Source organism: Magnolia sinica, chromosome 3 (genome assembly GCF_029962835.1).
Source record: "Magnolia sinica isolate HGM2019 chromosome 3, MsV1, whole genome shotgun sequence".
Classification (NCBI taxonomy): Eukaryota; Viridiplantae; Streptophyta; class Magnoliopsida; order Magnoliales; family Magnoliaceae; genus Magnolia; species Magnolia sinica.
The window spans coordinates 82,588,244-82,609,805 of NC_080575.1; the positions used below are offsets into that span (position 1 = coordinate 82,588,244).

Genomic DNA, 21,562 nt, shown 5'->3' on the forward strand with positions numbered 1-21,562 from the left:
GCCTTGCCTCGTACTTTTCGCTATCTTTTTCTGTTAATGCTTCTTTCTTCCTGTAAACTCATTTACACCTTATAGCCCACTGACCTTTAGGAAGTTCAACCAACTCACAAGTTTGATTTCTATATAGAGGATTTAATCTCCTCCATTATGGTTGATATCCACTCGTTGCTATCCTTTTCAGATTTTTCCTCTTGAAAGGTGAATGGATCTCCACTTGTTGTGAACAATGCAAAAGACACCATGTCCTTGAGCACATACTGAACTGGAGTTCTAATGGTTCTTTTCTCCCTGTTCCTGACTATACTCTCCTGAGTATCCTGCTGATCATTTTGATCAGTTTCTTGTTCATGTTGAATGTCTCCTTCAATATCCTGCTCAATTGGCTCCACTTGCATCGACAATTTCTCGGTCTCACCATGTGTATCCAGCTGCCATGTTGTAGCGCACTTGTTAGCCTTCAATATTAATTCCTCATCGAAGATAACATCTCTACTAATGACCACCATTTGAGTGTTAGCATCCCAAAGCTTGTAACCCTTAACACCTTTCTCATAGCTGAGAAAGATGCACTTTATAGACTTTGGATCCAACTTCAACGTTTGTCCACTCTGCACGTAAAGATATATTGGACACTCGAAGATTCTCAATCCCGAGTAATCAACGTCATTGCCTGTCCATATTTCTTCTGCAACCTTGGAGTCAAGTCACGCGTTGCAAATGGTGATTAATTTACTTTGTAGCGTGCCATATTCACTGCTTCAACCCAGAAGCTCTTAGGCATCCCCTCATGTAACCGCATACTTCTCGCCATCTATAAAATAATTTTGTTTATCCTCTTTGCCTCCTCGTTTTGTTATGAGTTTTCTGGAGTAAAGAAGTATCTTGATTCTTACAGAATTCTATGAATTCCACCTCTCTTTATTTTGTACCATTATCTGACCTGATACACTTAACTTGTCTTTCAGTTTGCTTTTCTACTTCCACATTCCATTGCTTGAACCTAGAGAACACCTCAGGCATGTGTTTCATGAAGTTGATACAAACCTTTCTCAAGTAATCATCTATGAAGGTCATAAAGTATTATGCCCTTCCTTGGATGATACTGTCACTGCCCCCCCAGACATCAAAATAAATATAGTTGAGCACCCCACTACTAGTGTGTGTAGTAGTCTTGAACCTTACCATTCACTGCTTTTCTATAATTTAATGTTTATAAAACTCCACCTTACATGCCTTAACTCCATTTAGCAATTTCTTTTTGTGGAGTTCTATCATGTCCCTCTCACTTATATGTCATAACCGCATATGATAGATATTTGTGTCATTTGATCAGATTTTGCATGTGAGGTGGCAACGACCTCACCCATAACTTGTCACTAACCAACTTGTACAAATTTTCAACCTTATGTCATTTTATTAGCATTATTGCACCTCTAGTGACCTTTAATGCACTGTCCGCTGTAGTGAACGTGCAATAGTTACGATCTAAAACCCCCAACGATATTAAGTTTTTCTTCAGCTCCGGGAGATGCTTGAGATCACCTAAAGTCCGAATGACTCTATTAAACATCCTTACCCTGATGGTTCCTATTTTGATGGCCTTGTATGCTGCATTATTCTCCGTCAAAACACTTCCACCATCATAGAACTTGTAGGAATTGAATCAAGTCCTATCCGGGCATATGTGATATGAACATCCTGAATGTAGAATTCAAGTGTCTGAGAGACGACTCATACATGAAGAGGCCGAGAGGAGGCCTCTTTCTGAGTTCTCTTCTGCTATATTTGTTAATTCACTTGCATTCCTTTTTTCCTTTACTTTCTAGGTCATCCTTCCATTTTTTACAGTCTCTCTTGTAGTGCTACTTTATGACGCAATAGAAGTGTATGTCTTTTGCCTTCTATTTCATCTGGACATTTTCTTCTTATCAAATCGAGATCGCTCCACGAATCACCTACTTCCCTGACCCCCTTTCACAACTAGCCCTTTAGCTTAAGAGTCCTCATCACTCGACTTCTTTCTCAACTTGTTGGAAACAAGCGCCGCAATGATTTATTCAAGTTTCATTGTTCTTTCTATACAATAGAGTAGTGACAAGAAGATCATATGATGGGGGAAGCAATGCTAGAAGTGGCACCGCTTTATCTTCTTTCATGATCGTCTCTCTGATCCTTAGTAACTCCCTTGATACCTTTGTAAACTTGTTCATGTGCTCTAGGAGATCCGATTCTTCCTTTAAATTTAGCCCAAAAAGTTATTTTTTCACAAACAAATTAGTTTCTAGGATTTCGACATGTATAGGTCTTCTAGCTTTTCCACATCTCCAGAGGAGATTCCTTATCTAGGATATTGTACATAACCTTATTTGACATATATAAACGAATGATGCTCATAGCTTTCTCCTTGAAATCTCTCAAGTCAGCATCTGACATCTTCTCATGTTTTGTTTCCAACAATGCATTGCTCAACCCTTATGAAACTAGAATATCCTTGATCTTCCATTGCCATAAACTAAAATTGTTCTTCCCATCAAATTTCTATATATTGAAGATCCTGACATCTTCGTTGAATCCTGAACATCTAATCGGATGCTCTGATACTACTCTATTGGAGTAAACCGACTCCTTATCACACCACAATGATATAAACTCGAGCAACAACAAACCCAGTTCAAACCTTAGGTAATAGAATTCAGATCTACCACCACTACTAATCTGTGCACTTCGTAGAAGCATGATAAATAAAGATAGAATAATATAATAATGCAAATAACCAAACCAAAAGTAAACACCTACAAACACACAATATTTTAAATTAAAAACTCTTACGGGAAAAAACCACAACATAAAGCGACAGGGATCCACTATAATAAAAACCTCATAGTTTTACATACTCACCTTTTTCAATTACAGATGCACACGATCTCTCCTTTTTATGCGCAACACTTCAAGAAATCCTTCCTAAGCCCTTATAAGTGTTGGAAATCCTCTTACCTCGCAAAACCTTGCCCTTAAAGAGAACACTCATAATAATAATTCAAGCCTCAATCCTAATTAGGTTTAAATAGCTCGATTCGCACAACTCTCTGTAACAAGTTCGGTCAGACCAAACATGTCCTTCGGTTGGACCAAATTGAGCCGATGAGTTTTTCGGTCGAACTGAAATTGGCCAAAACTTCACAGCGAAAAACTAGAGAATTCACCCAATTTTCGATTGGACTGAATCAGTCCTCAGTCGAACCGAAAATTGCAATCTCTACACAATAAATTAATAAAATTCAAGGCACCTTGCACAATGAACACCCATACAGTGGTCCACCGGATGAATGGTCATAGCATGTGTTATGTGTTCGTGTACTAAAGAGATGCTCGAGACTCATTAGCATTTATATACTTTCTTTTAATTTTATTAAGGGTCTGTAAATAAATTATAAATGTGGGGCATGCGGTTTGGTGAACTAAACCATATATTAGATGCTCTTTGTAGCCCAAACATCTCATAATGAAGATCATAAGCCTGAAATGTCTAGACTTTTCTTGTTGAATGGACAATCATTAATTTTTTTAACCATTGGTTCATGGGCTATTATGCAACGAGTAGGGATCTTCCAATAAGATGGATTTTAGGGCCACTCCAATTGATTATTGGGACTATAATTTCAACTGTATATATTATTGAACCATGGCCCTACATTTGAGGAGCCCTGTGTACTAACAAACTATATTGTCATTAATGCTCAACACCCGACAATTTCTCTCTATGTTTACCCTCTTAGTTTTCTCCTACTTTAGGTTCTCTGAAGTCTATGAGATCTGGACAATTCCTTCATTAACCCTGATGAAAAGCGAGTTGTAGATATATTATTAGCATGGCTAGACCAAAATAAGCCCGAATGAAAGTGGAAGTAGTCCACCAAAGTCAGGCCGAGTTCTACATAGGGCATGGCGTAATTGACTTTGTGTGCGTCCAGTTTAAAGAAATTAATTCCAAACAGGGAGAAATTACTATTCAAAGTGTGGACTATAAATCAACTGTCACTTCTAATCGGGTATTGACACGTAATGTACAAACTTTTTTTTAAAGAAGGAAGTATTATACTCATGAAGAAGTGCCTGTACAAAGCCCGGGTGGGCTTGTTAGCAAAAAGGGGAAACAAGCCCACCGAAACTGAATCCAAAAACAAAAGGAGAAAGAGAGACGCTAAATATCTCTCGAGTATCATAATCCCACGCAATCCAGGAAAACCAGGCCTTTGATGACAGGAGGTAGATCAGACGTAGATCGGAAAAGCTATGAGCCTGGATACCACTGCCTCTATGAGCAAGACCATCAGCCACTGCATTAGACTCCCTGGGGGAGTGGGAGATGATCATTTCCCTACCGTTCATGAGGCACTTATCCTTGTCCACCAATACCACATAGACTAAGCTGGGGCGTTGTTGTTGTTGAGGGACTCAACCACAAATTTAGAGTCACTAACTAGTTCCATCTTGGTGTAACCAAGTCCCATGCAACAGGTTAGGCCTTCCCAGATAGCCTTGATTTCAACCCTGCCATTTGAGCCAAAGTCGTAGCTAGACGAAAAAGAGGTGAAATCCCCCGAATGGGTACTACCAATCCCTTCACCCCCTGATGGGCCTGGGTTGCCGAGGGCTGAGCCATCCACATTGACTTTTTTCAGCCGGCAGCTGGCCGTAACCACCTAACCGTCTGGACCAATCCGACGGACAACGCCACATCAGCCAGCCTCAAGGCAATAAGGGTGCTATCCATGGCTCGATTAAAGGGTTTTGGAGGAGGAAGATAAGGGGCTAGAAGCTTGAATGATGATTTACCTTTAAGATGACCTTCATCGCGCATGGATTAGCACCTTCCCAACGAATTACATTTCTTGCTAGCCAAAGCTCCCAAAAAATCAGGGATGGCGAGAGGCCCCAAAGGGATCTAACACGATCAGAAGAGGACGCTGTTGCCCACCATGGCGATGCCCTGCTGATCGCTGATGCGTGAGATATGTAGGGGGCCTTTAAAGAGGACTTCAAAGTGGTCCCCCACCTTTCTAGCTAAGGTGCTCGAGGAAAAGATATGATCTATCATTTCAATATTGGGTGAGAGGGTAGGGAGGCAGCAATCACATTTAGATGCCATAGTGACTCCCTTAGCTTGGATATTGGAATTTACCGGTATTGCATTGAGGATAATTTTCCAAGAGAGGAGGGAGACTTTCGGCTGGAGGTTTGGGTGCCATACCCATTTAGACCATAACTTTCTCGATCCTAGAGGTTTAGAGAGAAACTAAGCTGATTGAATAGTGAATTCACCCAATGAAGAAACAGCTCAGATCCGCTTGTCTTCCTTGGAGGATGTGCAGATGCCTTCGTCCGAGATGTGATCGAGCACAATTTAGGGAAGATAGGACTTGGCAAGAGAAGGATCATGCCACCCATTTGGCCCAATCCAATCTTGAATTAGGAGAGATTGATGGGGAAGATCTTGAAGCTTCCAATCCTTTAGGGGCCCAGGCCATACCAGTAATCTTCTTAGAAGCTGCAGTTTCCATGACCAATAAAGCCGGCGGGAAAGAGCAAATACGATGGGGAGAAGATTGCGGATTTTCTTCCATAAAGGGAAGGCGGTCCTTGCATTACTAGATCTCCCTGGAACTGACATCTCAATGGGATATTTGTGCCTCATGAACACTGCCCAGCAGCTATCACTGCCCCTACAGGCGATGGCCCATGCCATCTTCAATCTGAAAGCTTTCATGACGCAATGTAAGCTTTTAATACTCAGTCCACCTTCAGAATTGGGCAACGTGATCGTTGACCATCTTGCCCAGTGACATTTACTCTTATTGCCGTCCAATCTCCAAAAGAAAGCAGTGAATGTTTTTTTTTTTCCAAATCCCCCAGTAACCCAACAGGGACGTCAGCAGTAGCCATGGCGTGGATCAGAATACCCGATAAAACGTGATTTAGGAGAGTTAGGTATCCCGCTTGTGACATCAGTCTGCCTTTCCATCTCAAAATCCTCTGAGATATCTTATCTAGAACAAGTTGGAAGAAAGCTTTACAGGGTCTACCTCTGAAGATAGGCATGCCGAGGTAAGTAAAGGGGGCCGAACCTCCATTGAAACCCAGGACATGCTGGGCAGCTCTAACACGCGTGACTAATTGGTTGGACGAGAGAATAAAGAAGCTTTTGTGGGCATTTATCTTTTGGTCAGACAATCTCTGGAATTGGGAGAGGAAGGAGTTAATGCGTTTAAGGGAGGTGCTGCTCCTGTTAGCAAGCAAAAGTGTGTCATCAGCGAACAACATGTGCGACACTAGAGGGCAATTTCTGCGAGTCTGGAATGGGTAACAAGAGCTGCTGACGATCAACCTTCTGTACCCTCTACTAAGAACCTCTGCCGCTATGATGAAGAGACTCAACGATATGGGATCCCCTTGGCGAAGGCCCCTTGAAGATTTGAAGAAACCACACGGTTCCCCGTTTATGATGACCGGAAACCAAGCATTCGACCAACATTTTTAGATCATATCGATCTATGGCCCGCTGAACCCAAATTTGCTAAGCACTGCCATGAGAAAGACCCAATCTAGCCTATCATAGGCATTTTCCATGTCCATCTTTATGAGGATGTTCCCTCCTCTAACTTTCCGGTCGATGTTATGAAAAGTCTCTTGAGCTAGCACATAGTTTTCCACTATAGATCTACCTTTAATGAATGCCCCTTGTTCCGCTGAAATGATTCTGGGAAGAAATCTAGCAAGTTTATCAGCAATTAATTTAACAAAAATTTTGTAAACACATTTGCAAAGACTGATGGGGCGGAAGTTAGAGAATTTCTTTAGGGCTGGCGACTTTGGGATGAGGCAAATAAGGGATGAGGTGAAGGTCCTAGGGAGGGCTCCTCCATGGAAGAGATAACGAGTTGCAACCAAGATGTCCTAGCCCACAATCTCCCAACAATCTTGGAAGAAGGCCCCCGAAAAGCCATCTGAGCCTGGGGCTCCATCTGATGGGATCATCTTGACTGCCTCGAGAACCTCGTCTAATGTGGGTCTTCCATGAGGACCTTGTTGTCTTCCGTAGAGATATAGGGAGGGATAATATCCAGGATCTCCTCAACGATCACTTGCATATCCGCTTGCATAAGAGTGGAATAGAAATTGATGGCAGCCTGTTTGATGGAGGCCTGGTCTTCCACCACTGTTCCCCCGTCGAGCTTGATACTAGAGATGGCTGATCTTCTAGCTCTAGTTGCAGCTTGGCTGTGAAAGAATTTTGTATTCTTGTCGCCCTCCTTGAGCCATTGGTTCCTGGATTTTTGCTTCCAGAAAATCTCCTCACAGAGCTCCATTTGGGACAAGTTGACCATGGCCAGATGGAGGCACTGCTGGTCATCCGAATGATCTGAACCTTCTACTAAGGTTTCAGTTGAAATTAGCTCTGCCTCTGCCTTTTTCAAGTTTTGGAAAATGTTCCTGAAGGAATCTTTGTTCCAAAATTTTAAAGCTGCTTTGACATTCTTGACTTTGCCTTGAAGGATTTGCATCGGGACCCCTGTAATATCAGATATCCATAACCTACGAACCAGGTCTTTAAACGATGTGTGAGTACACCACATTCTCTGAAATTCGAATTGCTTTGGGAAGTTGTGGGAGATGTTGGGGAAGGAGAGGAACAGAGGAGTGTGGTCCGAGTTCAATCTGGGCAAATGCCTCACTTGGAAAGAAGGGAAATTAAGAGTGAATCCAAGCCACGTTGCAGCAAGCTCTGTCAAGCCTAGCCCACACTCTAGCCTGCCCTCTTTGATTGTTGGTCCATATAAATTTTTTGCCCAAGAAACCAACATCCGTCAGTCTCACTTTGTTCAGGACTTCCTCGAAATTTGCAGATCCTTGAGCGTCGAAAAAATTGGACCCTCTCCTCTATGAGGGGTTGAGAACTGCATTGAAATCACCTACGACTACCCATGGGAGGTCGCTGCTCTGGGCTATCAGGTCAAGCTGATCGCACAGCGACCTATGGAGGATTCTGCTGCATTTAGCGTAGATGAATGACGCTAAAAAGAGACCTGGCCTGCCTGAAACCTCCACCGCAACTGATTACATCTGGTTGGATGAGGAAATGAGGTCAATGGAGATGGAGGAAGTATGGAAAATCCACACTTTCCCTCCCTCAAAAGCATTCGAGAAGGATGAATGAAAGCCGATCTTTAAGCTAGTGTGTACACGTTTCCCATCATTCAGCATAGGTTCCAGGATGGCCACAATACCTGGGTTGAACTGCCCGATTAGATGCTTCAGAGTTCTAATGGCGACCTATATCGATTTTTATGTAACGATACTTCTAGGGCTAACCAGCCTACTATGCTAGATAAATTTATCCGTTTCGCTAGAAAATGCACCCCTCCAGCTCAACACTGCAATTTTAAGGAAAATTTATTATTTTTAAAAACTTTTGTTTTCATTGTATCTTTTTATTCTTGCAGTTTTAGAACGTGTCTTTTAAAAAAATTACTTGCTATAACGATAGGAATGCTCTTATAAGGTTTATTTGGAGTTTTTAATTTTAGCTAATTAAGATTTAAAAGAGTTTTGCTATTTAGGATACATAAGAGTTTTAGTATTTCATAAATAAATCAAGGTTTTACTTGCTTTTATTATTATTATTATTATTATTATTATTATTATATAAGTGATGTAATTAAATTTAGGATCATCTCTCAATGCAATTTTGAATTTATTTTTTCTTTACGTTTTTTTTTCTTTATATCTGGTATATTTAAAAACTGTCTTTTGGATTTAAGGTTTTGCCATTTTGAAGAAGATTGTGATTTTCTTCTCATTGTTTCACTTCTTTCCTTGTGTCAGACCCTGACTGTAGATGGGCCAGACCCCGAAAATTGGAATGGTTGCAGGAATTCCTAGCTGCCAATTGGATGATTTTTGTCCATTGAATGTTGATCTTTGGAGGGAAATACCGTGATGGCTCCAAGGCGTCCAAAATCCATATATTAATATATAAAACATAAATGCTGCTATCTCAGTTCAATTACTAATCTAACCGTGCCTGCATAGCTCCTCAGAGCCTTTCACCATACACCCGGTACCGATGTAGGGTAATCGGAACAGTTGATATGGCCGTCACATTGATGGGCCAACGTTTCTAAGGCATCTGACGGATGCAATTCTCGTACGTTGAATTTGGACTGTAGGTTGGCTTTTCTCATTATCAATTAATCATCCATTATATTTTAACGTACGCCCCACACATGTGGGTAGATCCCAAATCAACAGACTTATTGTACTACATGTTTGTTTTGGGTACGTGATTCCTAATGAGGCTTTGCACTACAAAATTTTCTTTGTTAGCAAATCATGCTTTTCAGTTTTCATATTAATAACATCTCTCTTCTGTTTTTTTTTCGGGGATTCGCAGAGGCCCGTGACAAGACGATACCCAGCCGAAACTTCCATGACTGCTATTATGTTATTCTTCGCTATGTTACAAACGACTGTAGTAGCGGCAATTTCAAGCCATAAAGCATCTCAATGGCGGCTTAAGTGGGATTTGGAGCTCGTAAACATCCTTTATGGAGTATGTACCACATCAAAAATGAACTTTAGGGTCCCTTTGTTTTATTTTTTTGCTTAATCTAGAATAAAGCAAATACATGTGGGGCCCATGATTGGTGATCCATACCATCGATTTGATGAGCTGGCCTGCAGATGGGGTTTGACACAACAGCCTCCTAGACCGGACGATTCTATCCCTTGGATCCATAGTTTAAAAACCTGAAAACTTGACTTGACTCTGTATTCAGTCGAGTCGAGTTGGCTTGAAGGGTCGATCGACTTGACTCAATTCAATATTTAATCGCACTAAATTAAAAAAAGGGATTATGAATAGATATTTAAAATAGTTAAAATAATAAAAGTGATATAAAATACAAATATTGTCATCAAATCACTGGTTTAATTATTGTGACTGTACTGAGCGACTCAGTTCGAGTCAACTCAGTGAGTTTTAGTACTATGTTTTCCTCTTTGGCACCCCTATATATATATATATATATATATATATATATATATATATATATATATATATATATATCTTTACAGCCTATATGCATGCCATTGATCGAAGGGATAAGATCTTCCAATATTTGAGAGCGATTGGCCTATGGATCAACGAATTGTGGGCCCCACACGTACATAGTATTGCATCTGAGCAAACCATGCATTTGCAGGCAGTGTTTTACAGTGGGCTATCAAACCTTATCACAATGTGGTGCGCCAGCAAGAAGGGACCCGTCTTTGTGGCTTCATTTGCACCTCTGAGTTTGGTGTTCACGTCCATCCTAGAAATCATATTACTAGGCGAAGCCTTGCATATTGGAAGGTAATTTTAGTTTAGGGTGCGTTTGGTTGCACCAAATATAATAAAATTTCTTGATATCATGTGCCGTAATTTAGACTGATTGGTCATGAAATATCAAGAGATTTTATGATATTTGGTGCAACCAAATGCAAACTTAGATATGTACGTGTTCATTTCATTTTTCATGTGCTTGCACACATGGAAATTCACCATGTGTTGCTAGAAGGGGCCAAATGTAGCCATCTCAAATGATCAGGACTATCCATCTTCGAGGGGCTACCATGGATGGGTAAAGGTCCAAAGCGATGCGAGACAGTCGTCTATGATTTTTTATTTTTTATTTTTATTTTTATTTTTCTTCGGTTGAATGTGGGACGGTAGCCATTATTTTTTCAACCATCTGTTTACTTGCTGCCCATTAATGATGGACTGCACCGTCTCTTCAGTGTGAGTTTTCGATCATGGCCCATCACCAGTAATTCACTGAAGATGGATGGTTCTACCCATTCATCTATAGCTGCATGTTGGCCCCACTAGGCGATACGTGAGGTAAGGATCGTATGGCCACCATTGTTTGGAAATTCAGGATTCGACCTGGCTCATTTTCAACGGTGATTTGTGACAATTAGGGCTTGTTTTGGGGGGTGCCACAAAAATACCTGCACATGAATATTAATGTGTTGATGCAGTTTTCCGGCAGATCCTCCATGATTGACCCACTTGTATCTGCACATGTAAAAGAGAAGCAAAGGAGACCCTGGCTAGCGCAGGGGACTCTCCAATGCCTAAGTTAGGAACAAAGACTTTTTTGTAGGGTAGGGTCTTCAAAAAAGAGACATCAGTTGAATGCTATGATTAGAATGTGCGTACCTTTGATGGTTGGAGATACCTTTATATATATAGGGAAGAGGGTTCAATCGTACGAGGATTCGTCCTGATACTTTGGAGATCTGTCCGGATCCAAGATCTTTACCAGATTACTGGATTCCGATGTTATCGGGATCTGATCTTATCCCCCGAAGATTTGGGGAGAGATTTTCGGGATTATAGGGGATTCTTCGAATCTATAGCTCAGATTTAGGTCGGCTCTCATAGGCGGGTAATGGCTCGGGAATAAGCGACTTCGATCTTCTTAACAAATCAACATTCACCATCTTCGACTAATTGTTAGGTCGGAGGGTTCATGTTCCCTTCAACTGGGCGCTAATGGTCCTTGACCTTGTCATGGGAAGATGCCAACCTATAACCGGACGTTGTCTGATCTTCGGCCGTCCAATGGCCGAGCTATGACTGAGATATAACTGGGTAATAGGCGATCGGGGGTTGATCTATGGTTGAGCTTTATCCGACCTATGACCGTTCTATGATCGATCTGTAATCGACCTATTAGGTCGAAACACGGCTTATCCGAATGGGCTCATAGCTTTGGGACCATGCCCTCAAATGAGCTAGAAAATCTAATGAATAGCATGGACATATAACACATATCAAAGTGGTATACCCGAGAAGTTAGTGAAATTGACCAAGAAGTAGCTGAAATTGACCGAGAACTCACTAAAAATGACCAAGAACTCAATGAAATTGAACAAGAACTCGCCGAAATTAATCGAGAACTCGGTGAAATTAACTGGGAACTCGCCGAAATTGTCCAAGAAGTCAGTGAAATTGATCGAGAATTCAAGTAATTTGACTGAAAACGTGCTGAAATTGACCGAGAACTCGATGAAATTGACTGAGAACTTGACGAAATTGACGAAGAACTCGACAAAATTGATCGAGAACTCTATGAAATTGATCGAGAAGTCGGTAAAATTGACTAATAACTTTATGAAATTAACCAAGAATTCAGTGAAATTGATCGAAAAGGTGCTAAAAATTGACCAAAAACTCCTTTAAATTGACCAAGAACTCGATGAAATTGAACGAGAAGTTGGCGAAATTGACTAAGAACTCGGCAAAATTGACCGAGGACTCGGAGATATTGATCGAGAACTCGATGAATTGACTGAGAACTTGGGAAAATTGACTGACAAGTCCTTCAAATTGATTAAGAACTTGGTGAAATTGACCGAGAACTCCCTAAAATTGACCAAGAACTTGATGAAATTGCCCGAGAAATTGTTGAAATTGATAGAGAACTCGATAAAATTGACAAAGAATACACTAAAATTAATTGAGAACTCAATAAAATTGAACGAGAACTTCATGAAATTGACTGAGAACTCAATGAAATTGGCCGAAAACTTCATAAAATTGACCGAGAACTTCTTGAAATTGACCGAGAACTCAGTAAAATTGTCCGAGAACTTCGTGTAATTGAAGGAGAACTCACTGAAATTGACCGAGAACTTGTCAAAATTGACCAAGAACTTCGTGAAATTGACTGAGAATTCGATGAGATTGATCAAGAACTTTGGAAAATTGATTGGGAACTTCATGAAATTGTCTAAGAACTTGATAAAATTGTTTAAGAACTCGGTAAAATTGACCAAGAACTCGTGAAAATTGACCGAGAATTTTGTGAAATTGATTAAGAACTTCATGAAATTGACCGAGAACTTAGTGAAATTGACTAAGAACTCGCTAAAATTAACTAAAAAATTTAAAAAAATTTACGAGAACTTCATGAAATTGACTAAGAACTCGATGAAATTGAACAAGAACTTGAAAAAATTGACCGAGAACTTTATGAAATTGTTGGAGAACTCGATGAAATTAACCGAGAACTTTATGAAAATGACCGAGAACTCTGTAAAATTAACAGAGAACTCGATGGAATTGACCAAGAACTTAGGAAAATTGTTCAAGAACATTGTGAAATTAATTGAGAACTTCAAGAAATTGACCAAGAACTTAGTGAAATTGATCGAGAACATCATGAAATTGACCAGAACTTGGGAAAATTAACTGAGAACTTCGAGAAATTGATTAAGAACTCAGTGAAATTGACTGAGAACTTCGAGAAATTGATCAATAACTTCATGAAATTGATTAAGAACTTAGAAAAATTAAGCGAGAACTTCGTGAAATTGACCGAGAACTTCAAGAAATTAACTGAGAACTCAGTAAAATTGCCCGAGAACTTCAATAAATTAACTGAGAACTCAATGAAATTGACTAAGAACTCGATAAAATTGACTAATAACTCATTGAAATTCACTGAGAAGCCGGTGAAATTGACTGAGAACTCGCTGAAATTAAACGAGAACTCGGTGAAATTGATCAACAACTTGGTAAAATTAACCAAGAACTTAATGAAATTGACCAAAATAATGTATGTGGGCCCCATAATAATGTATGTGTTTCATCCATTTCATTCATCCATTTTTACGGAACATTTTATAGCTTGATACCAAAAATGAGAGGGATATAAATCTCAGGTGCATCACACTAGAGGAAAACAATAGTGATTGGATATCAACCATTAAAATCCTCTTTAGGTCCACTCTACTATTTATTTGACATCCAATATGTTGACTAGGTCGTAAAGATCCCGATGAAGGGAAAAAACAAAGATCAGCTTGATCCAAAACTTTCATGGCCCCAAAAAGTTTTTAATGGTTTACGATTCATTCAACATTGTTTCCGGTAATGTGGTCAACTTGAGATTGGGATATACCTCAATTTTTGTATCATATTATAAACTGATCTAGAAAAATAGATGGACGGCATGGATGAAACACATACATCATGGTGGGGCCACGGAGCACCGACCACCAGCCAATTGGGGGAGTAGCCAATCCGTTTCCCCTTTTAACCGAAATCGTGAATGGTGGGGCCCACAGAGCACCGACCACCAGCTCTCGTCGTACTGAGTAAACTCTGTTGGGACCACCGTGAATGCGTGTGGTTTATCCACACCGTCCATTTGTTTTTCCATATCATTTTAGGGGCTGAATTCAAAAATGATGCATATCCAAATCTCAAGTAGACCATACCACAGGAAAAAGTATAAGTATGGATGGACAGTTCAGATAAATGGATTGGACTAACTGAACTGATGCAACTAGCAGCACTGTAACTTAAAGTGCTCTGAGACCACTGGAGCATAAAGGTTGGACCAGTTGACTCGGACTATTTGACCTGATGAACTGTAGGTTTTTAGAGATCCGACCCTTTTTGGTGGGCCCTGAACTGTTCTGATCTGATCACGGATGAATGCAAAACTAAATCAACCGCGTACGGTTGTCACCTCATGTATACAATAGCTTAAAAATCAGTAAAATTGGACTCAACTCAGTGTTAGGCAGGGTCAATCTAACTCAAAGACTTAGACCGAGTCATTATTTCATTCAATTCAGTATTGATAGAGAACAAGAAAAATATTAAATTATTAATAGATAATAAAAATAAATATCGCTGGATAAATATATAAATTAGCTAAGATGAATAAGAAGACAACACACACATGTCGTGAGTTTCAATCTCATCCGTTACTTTTTTTATTTATTGTTAAAAAAGATTGATCAGGCAGGTGACTTGGCTTGATAGGGCTGACAATGGGTTGGGTTCAGGTTGAGTCAGGGTCTGCATGAGGCCGACCCATACACAAGAAAGGTCCAGAATTCCTGCTCGAACTGGACCCTAATCATTACCCAGTGGCCCAACCTGACCTGACCCATTTAAAATTTACAAAGCCACAAGCCCAAACATAAGTAAGTTTAAGAATGGAATATGAGGTGGAAGGTATGCCCAACCCAGCTTAATTAGTGAATATAAACAAAGTTACACGCATCATATGTTTCTATGTTCATCATCTATTAATTTTGTTGGGTTTTGGGCCAAGTTGGGTCGCATCATCTGGCCTAGCCTATGGATAAGCTATGTTTGCAGATCAGGTTGGGTAGGGTTCAACCCGAGCTCGATCATTTACTCAAATGGGCCATACTTCCAAGCCAAGCCCTACCACCGATTTAGCTTTGTCTAAACTCATCTCAGAAGCAGGTTGGGCCAGTTGGCCCCAAGGCCGACCTGACCCATTCCCATCACTAGCTCAAGCCCAATGGGTCGTGTTGAGTTGAAATGGTCAACAGGATCGTGTTCCAGTCCTACGAATTCTGTTATAAATCTTCCAAAAGAAAAGAAAAAAAAGAAAAAAAAACCTAAAAAGAAAAAGAAAAAGAAGAAAGAAAAAATCTGTTCTTAGTGACTCAAGCTGTGCTGAGTCAATTGAGTTAGCAAGCCGACTCAATGAGTCTTACTGATTCAGTACTGAGTCACAACCATGCCTAGTGGCTCAGTTGGAGTCCACTTGTCTCAGCCAAGTTTTGAGCCGTGGTCTTGAGTTCTGGAATAGAGGGTTTCCTATTATCGGCTCTGAGATTCTTTCGATTTAGATATCAGCCAAATTTGCACTAATTCGTTCGATTCTTGCAGCATTGTTGGATCTATCATGATCATTGGAGGACTTTACATTTACTTATGGTCAAAATCCAAAGAAGAAATGCACCACTTAATGGAGGGAGACGATGCATTCACCTCTTCCCTTATATAAAATGATATATCATGACACTATTACTTCTTTTATGCACACAAAATCACCTGTTCTTATGGTAAACAGTCAAAATTTATAGTGATATTGTAAGCACTTACCCTCTGGTTTTGGTCATTGCAAATTGCTACCCTCTCATAGAAATAATTAGAGAGATCTGCAACAAATGACAAAAACGCATTTTGTCTTGGTGTTCATGTTGGCTACTTATAGTGTCTGCTATTATGCGTAAATGCTATCCAACCTGTCCGGAAGGGTCCTCCACCATAAATATTGGACGTTACAAAAGATTTGGCTGATCCAATCATTTGATGGGCCACAAGCAATGAAAAAACCTCCTAATTCACATGGTGGGAAATTTGATTGTTGGAGTAGCCTGATTTTTAGGTTTCCTATTTTCATGGTCGAGTGACCAGGCTGAACGGGGTGGATAATATAAAGGCATTACGGTAGGCCCATGTTTCTGCATCTTGTTACCTATGAGACAAGGTTAAAAGGGTTAATTTCGAAAGATAATGGTGCGATGTAAGGGTGGCAGAACTTCACCCAACCTTCCAACCTGACCTGAAATGTTAGGGTTTTGGTCGACCCATTTTTCATATGAGTTGGGTTTGGGTTATGTTCTTTCAATTCGAAATTGACCAGATCGAGTTTGGGTTTATATACCAGATCACACCTAGCAGGTCATGGATATGGGTCATGAATATGGTTCGGGTGTTACATCTTGTTAGTTTATGCTGCATGTGATGGGTGACGTTAAACTCAGCAATTTAGAATATTGACGTTGTAGATCAATGTACAAACCTTTTCCAATATAATCATCTGGACAATCAATCTCATGGCCATTGATCACATGATATTGATCATCGTACCTTTCCTGTATTGTTAACAAGAACCGTCTATTTTCTTAAAGTTGGATGGAATTGAGTAGAATTTCCAATCAGAAATTCTCGAGAAAACGTTCAATTTCTGGTGGAGGCCACAGGATAATACTTGATATGGACTGAACATTTTCCCGTCCATTGATCTTAATAGGATCATGACCAAAGTGATTCTTTAGAGAAGAGGATTGTCGGATCAACGGCTGTACCATTTTATAGTATGTAATATTAAAATCAGGTCATGTCCTGAGAAGGACGGGCAATCAAAGGTGGGCGCCGCATAGTTCCAATTGATGGTTGAACCTCTTAACCTTCTAGAATATGATCAATCACAACTGGCCATTTATTCCTCCATTGATCAAGTTATTAGAATTGTACAATTCATGTGCAACAAATGGGTCCAGTTGATGGACGGTCTTACATGATGGTATAATTTTGTGATCGCTACCCGAACTCTAACATGATGGTCATACATTTGAGACCTCTACCAGAAACTAACGAGAATAATACATTACAGACTTAGACACAGGTGGTCCCTTCTTTGTTCATCCACAGGGTCATGCTTCGAGCAGGTTAGTGACCCCATTAACTTATCTCCAATACGGGTGGCAATGGGTTTCTATGAAATGGTTTCATGGGATTCAGCCAATTATCTCGATCATGGGATATGGTTGAGAAATAGAAATCAATACTATCAAAGGATTTTCGGCGATTATTTTTAGCATACATGAAATGAGTTGGGTTGGCTCTTGGATCAATTGGCCCAACCCACTCTTAGGGCAGGTCCGAGGCAAAGCTAAATGGGTAGCTAGTCGGATTGGGAGAAAAAGTGTGACTCATTTACATAAATGGGTCAGGCTTGGGTCGAACCTTACCTAGAGCTGTACATGAGTCGAACCGAGTTGAGCTTGGCACAGCTCAGCTCGGCTCGGCTAGTAGCTAACCTCAACTGGAACTCGACTTGGCTTGGTCCTCGAGCATGTTTTGCTAGATGGGCTCGGTTCAGTCAGCAGTTTGGGCTAGTTCGAGTCGAGTTCGAACTTGTTCAGCATTTTCTCAAATAGGTAGAATGCATCTTCAATTTCTCAATGAATTTAAAACAGTAACAATATTTTATAGGTATTTCATCGAACACCTAGAGAGTAGCATCAAAATCAAACACCTGGGCGAGCAACATCAAAATCAAACTGCCGATGTATCCATTCCTTCCTCACCAACACTTCGTTGAGTCATTTCATTAAACACTCAGCGAGCAGCATTCATATCAAAATAACCTAGTCACCGAGCTGATTTGATCTGAGTCGGTTCGAGTTGAGGTTCGATTCGAGTCGAGTCGAGCTTGGGCAAGCTCGAACTTGGCTTGAAATTTTTTCGAGCTCCAAAAACCAGCTCGACTTAGTCCAAATCCAATTTCGAGCCGAGGCGAATCGAGCTTTCCCGAGTCAAATCAAGCGTGCTGACCGAGCTAACTCGACTCGTGTACAGCTCTAACCCTATCTGACCTCACCTCCTCATATAAATTATCAATGGGCTGGGTCGAGCTTGGGCTGAACCCTACCTAACACGACCTGCTCATATAAATTTTAAATGGGTTGGGCTACATGACCCAACCCGGTTGAATACTCCAAACAAAGTAACAGAAAATAAACGTGGATATATAAATATGATATTGGTATAAAGTGTATGCATCCACTAATTGTACCGGGCTGGTCTTCAACTTTTATTTGCATTTCCTTCTTAAACATGATCTGGTGCAGGGCCAGTTTGGGTCAGTGGAGCCCAACTCCATTACAATTAAGTGGGTTGGGTCAGCTCAGGCTTTGGCTGGTGAATTATAAGGGAGGTCAGGTTAGGCTTGGGTTTGATGAATTACAAATAGGTCAAATTGGTCCACTAATGGGTCGCAGGTTGGTTTGGGCCAGACTTCTTGGCCCGTTTAAAAAGCTTGGGCCGACCTCGACCTAACCGAAGCGCAACCCACAGCTACCCATGAGTGACCTCCAATTAGATAGCTGATCATGGGTACTAAGGATCTAATCTACCTTTTACTCCTCCATGGTATTAGGACTTTAGAAGAACTGTATCAACATGCTGTGAGGATTAGATATGTATCAGGTAGTCAATTAGCATAAGGTCATCTATAACCTCGATTATGATTATTATTATTATTATTATTTTTTAATTTTTTTTTTTTTAAATCTTATAAAGTAGAAACTTGACGTAGGGATAAACGTGATGAGGTCGATCACCGTCTTCCTCAAGGATAGCTACTTCGAATCCATGGAACTTCTCTGGACTCCTCATAGAGACTTCTCGAATCCACGAGAAAAGAAAGCAAGAAAAATAGAAATAAATTCTAATAAATTTGTAATTTGATAGATGAATGAAATAAATGAGTTCACAACCCTTTAAATAGACATACCAAGCAATGGGAGAGAAATCACAAGCAAATTATAACTAAAACTCCTATAATTCGCAACTTACTATTTATAGACGGTAGTAATGTTTACTAGTGTGCAAGGTTTTCGGCCAAAAATAGTAAGTGTCCTATTTGGCTTCACCATGCTGTTCTCCTAATTATTCTAAGCTCTTTTCGTGTTGGGCATAACTCCTAAAGCCTAGTGGATGAAGAGTTATAATCAAAATAAAACTTACTATTTATAGTAAAAATGGAATTAAAATAGGGAAACGACCGTCAATCTGAGGGTATTTCACAAATCTGGCTTGCGTAACCTGGCATAACAAGGTTGGGTGGCTAAAGTAGTTCGTTCTACCCTAAAATCATATATTTTACGCCTGATAACTCATTCCGGATTGCGAGATATGCCTGATCTAAGGTTTGACGGTCTGGATCACTTCTGTCATCGACCGGGCCTTTTCTGATCCATCTTGGCCATGAAACTGTTTGCAACCCGCTTTACATTAGTCCCCTCTACTTCAAAATAACTCGTCCTTGAGTTCTCGTCCTGCTATAGTTCATGATACTCAGTCAGATCCGCGACGTTGAAAGTCCATGAGATCACCATGTTATCTGGAAGATCAACAACATAACCATTGTCGTTGATCTTGCGGATGATTGGTACCGGTCCAATCTTCTTATTCTTCAATTTGTTCTACGTGTTGGTCAGAAATCTCTCTTTGCGCAAATGGACTATAATGTAGTCTCCCACCTTGAACACTTTTTATCGCCGGTGCTTGTCTGCTTGTTCCTTATACTTCTCGTTCGAGTCATGTAGCTTGGTCTGCACATCCGTATGGATGCCCATGATCCTGTCTACTATATGTTTTACTACAATGCTCGTGCCTGGGAGCTTGGGTAGAGGGATCAAGTCAAGTGTGTGGCAAAGCACTCGTCCGGAAATAATTTGGAACGGTGATTTTCCTGTCGAGCGGTTCACCATGTTGTTGAATACAAACTCCACTTGAGACAGACAAATCCTACTGTTTTAGTTTTTCTCCTGAAATACAGTGAAGGATGTTTCCCAACATGCGATTCATAACCTCGGTCTGCCCATCAGTCTCTGGGTGGTAGGCACTGTTAAATTGAAGTTGTGTAATGAATCAAGTCCACAAAGTCTGCCAAAAGTGGCTAATGAACTTCGTGTCATGATCAGAAGTAATGGTCTTGGGAACCCCGTGTAGTCGTACGACCTCTCTAAAGAATAGATTCACCATGTGTGTTACATCGAGGGTCTTTTTACATGGGATAAACTGTGCCATATTGGAGAAACGATCTACCACCATGAACACTGATTCCATGCCGCGTTGTGTTCATGAGAGATTAATTACGAAGTCCATAAATAAATCCTCCCAAGGACTGTCAGGCACAGGTAACTGGGTGTAGAGGCCCGTATTCTGAGATTGCCTCTTGGAGGTCTGATACATCACACACCAATTGCGGCTAGTAATGCCGCTCTTCCACAAGAGCTTGCGTCTTGTCTCGCCCAATGTGTCCAGTAAGGCCACCTTTATGTAGCTCTTGAATAATCTGCTCCCTCAGAGAACTTTGGGGGATGTACAATTGATTCCCTTTGAAGAGGAAACCGTCCTGTATATGAAGGTCATTGGGATGACCTTTTTGACACTTAATCTAAGAATCTTTGAAGTCTTGATCATCGACATACATCTCCTTGAGACAGTCGAAGCCAACCACCTCATTGCTCATTGTAATAAGTAGTGATGCACTACGGCTAAGTGCATCGGCCACCTTGTTCTGCTGCCCTGACTTGTGCTTCTAAACAAACGTGAATTCCTGTAAAATCGCAACCCACCTAGTATGCACACGATTCACATTAGTCTAACTATTAATAAACTTTAATGCTTGATGGTCAGTGTACAGAACAAACTCTCTTTGGATTAGATAATGTTGCCAATGTTGCGGCGCTTGAACAATTGCATATAACTCAAGCTCAAATGTCGACCACTTCTTTTGGGTTTATCTGAGCTTCTCGCTGCAGAAGGCTACTGGCTTGCCTTCCTGTGCTAATACTCCTTTAATTCCGACATATGAAGCGTCACACTCAACTTCAAACAACTTGTCGAAATTAGGAAGTACTAAGACTAGTGTTGTGGACAAATGATGCCTGATCTCATGAAAACTCTTGTTAGCTTCATCGGTCCACTAAAACGATCCTTTTTTTCATGCTATCTGTAATAGGTGCGACTATTGTGCTCAAATTTCGTACAAATCGACGATAGAAGGTTGCCAACCTGTGAATACTCCTCACCTCATGAATGTTTGTCGGGATCAGCCATTCCCTAATGGCTCACACCTTTTCATCATCCACACGGATGCCC

The 21,562-nt window shown here is 40.6% G+C and overlaps 1 protein-coding gene across 3 annotated transcripts in view; it reads left to right on the plus strand.

Annotated features, from left to right (window-relative positions):
* LOC131240082 (auxin-induced protein 5NG4-like) overlaps window positions 1-16,008 on the plus strand; it is a 29,095-nt gene extending 13,087 nt beyond the window's left edge. For 2 of the 3 annotated variants that reach the window (XM_058238117.1, XM_058238116.1), the window contains exons 4-6: window positions 9,452-9,610; window positions 10,263-10,414; window positions 15,770-16,008. In XM_058238117.1, coding sequence (XP_058094100.1) covers window positions 9,452-9,610; window positions 10,263-10,414; window positions 15,770-15,887 — 429 coding nt within the window. In that variant the 3' untranslated portion in view covers window positions 15,888-16,008. The remainder of the gene's footprint in view (window positions 1-9,451; window positions 9,611-10,262; window positions 10,415-15,769) is intronic. The other variant, XM_058238118.1, reaches the window with a different exon arrangement.
* Window positions 16,009-21,562: the final 5,554 nt, after the last annotated feature.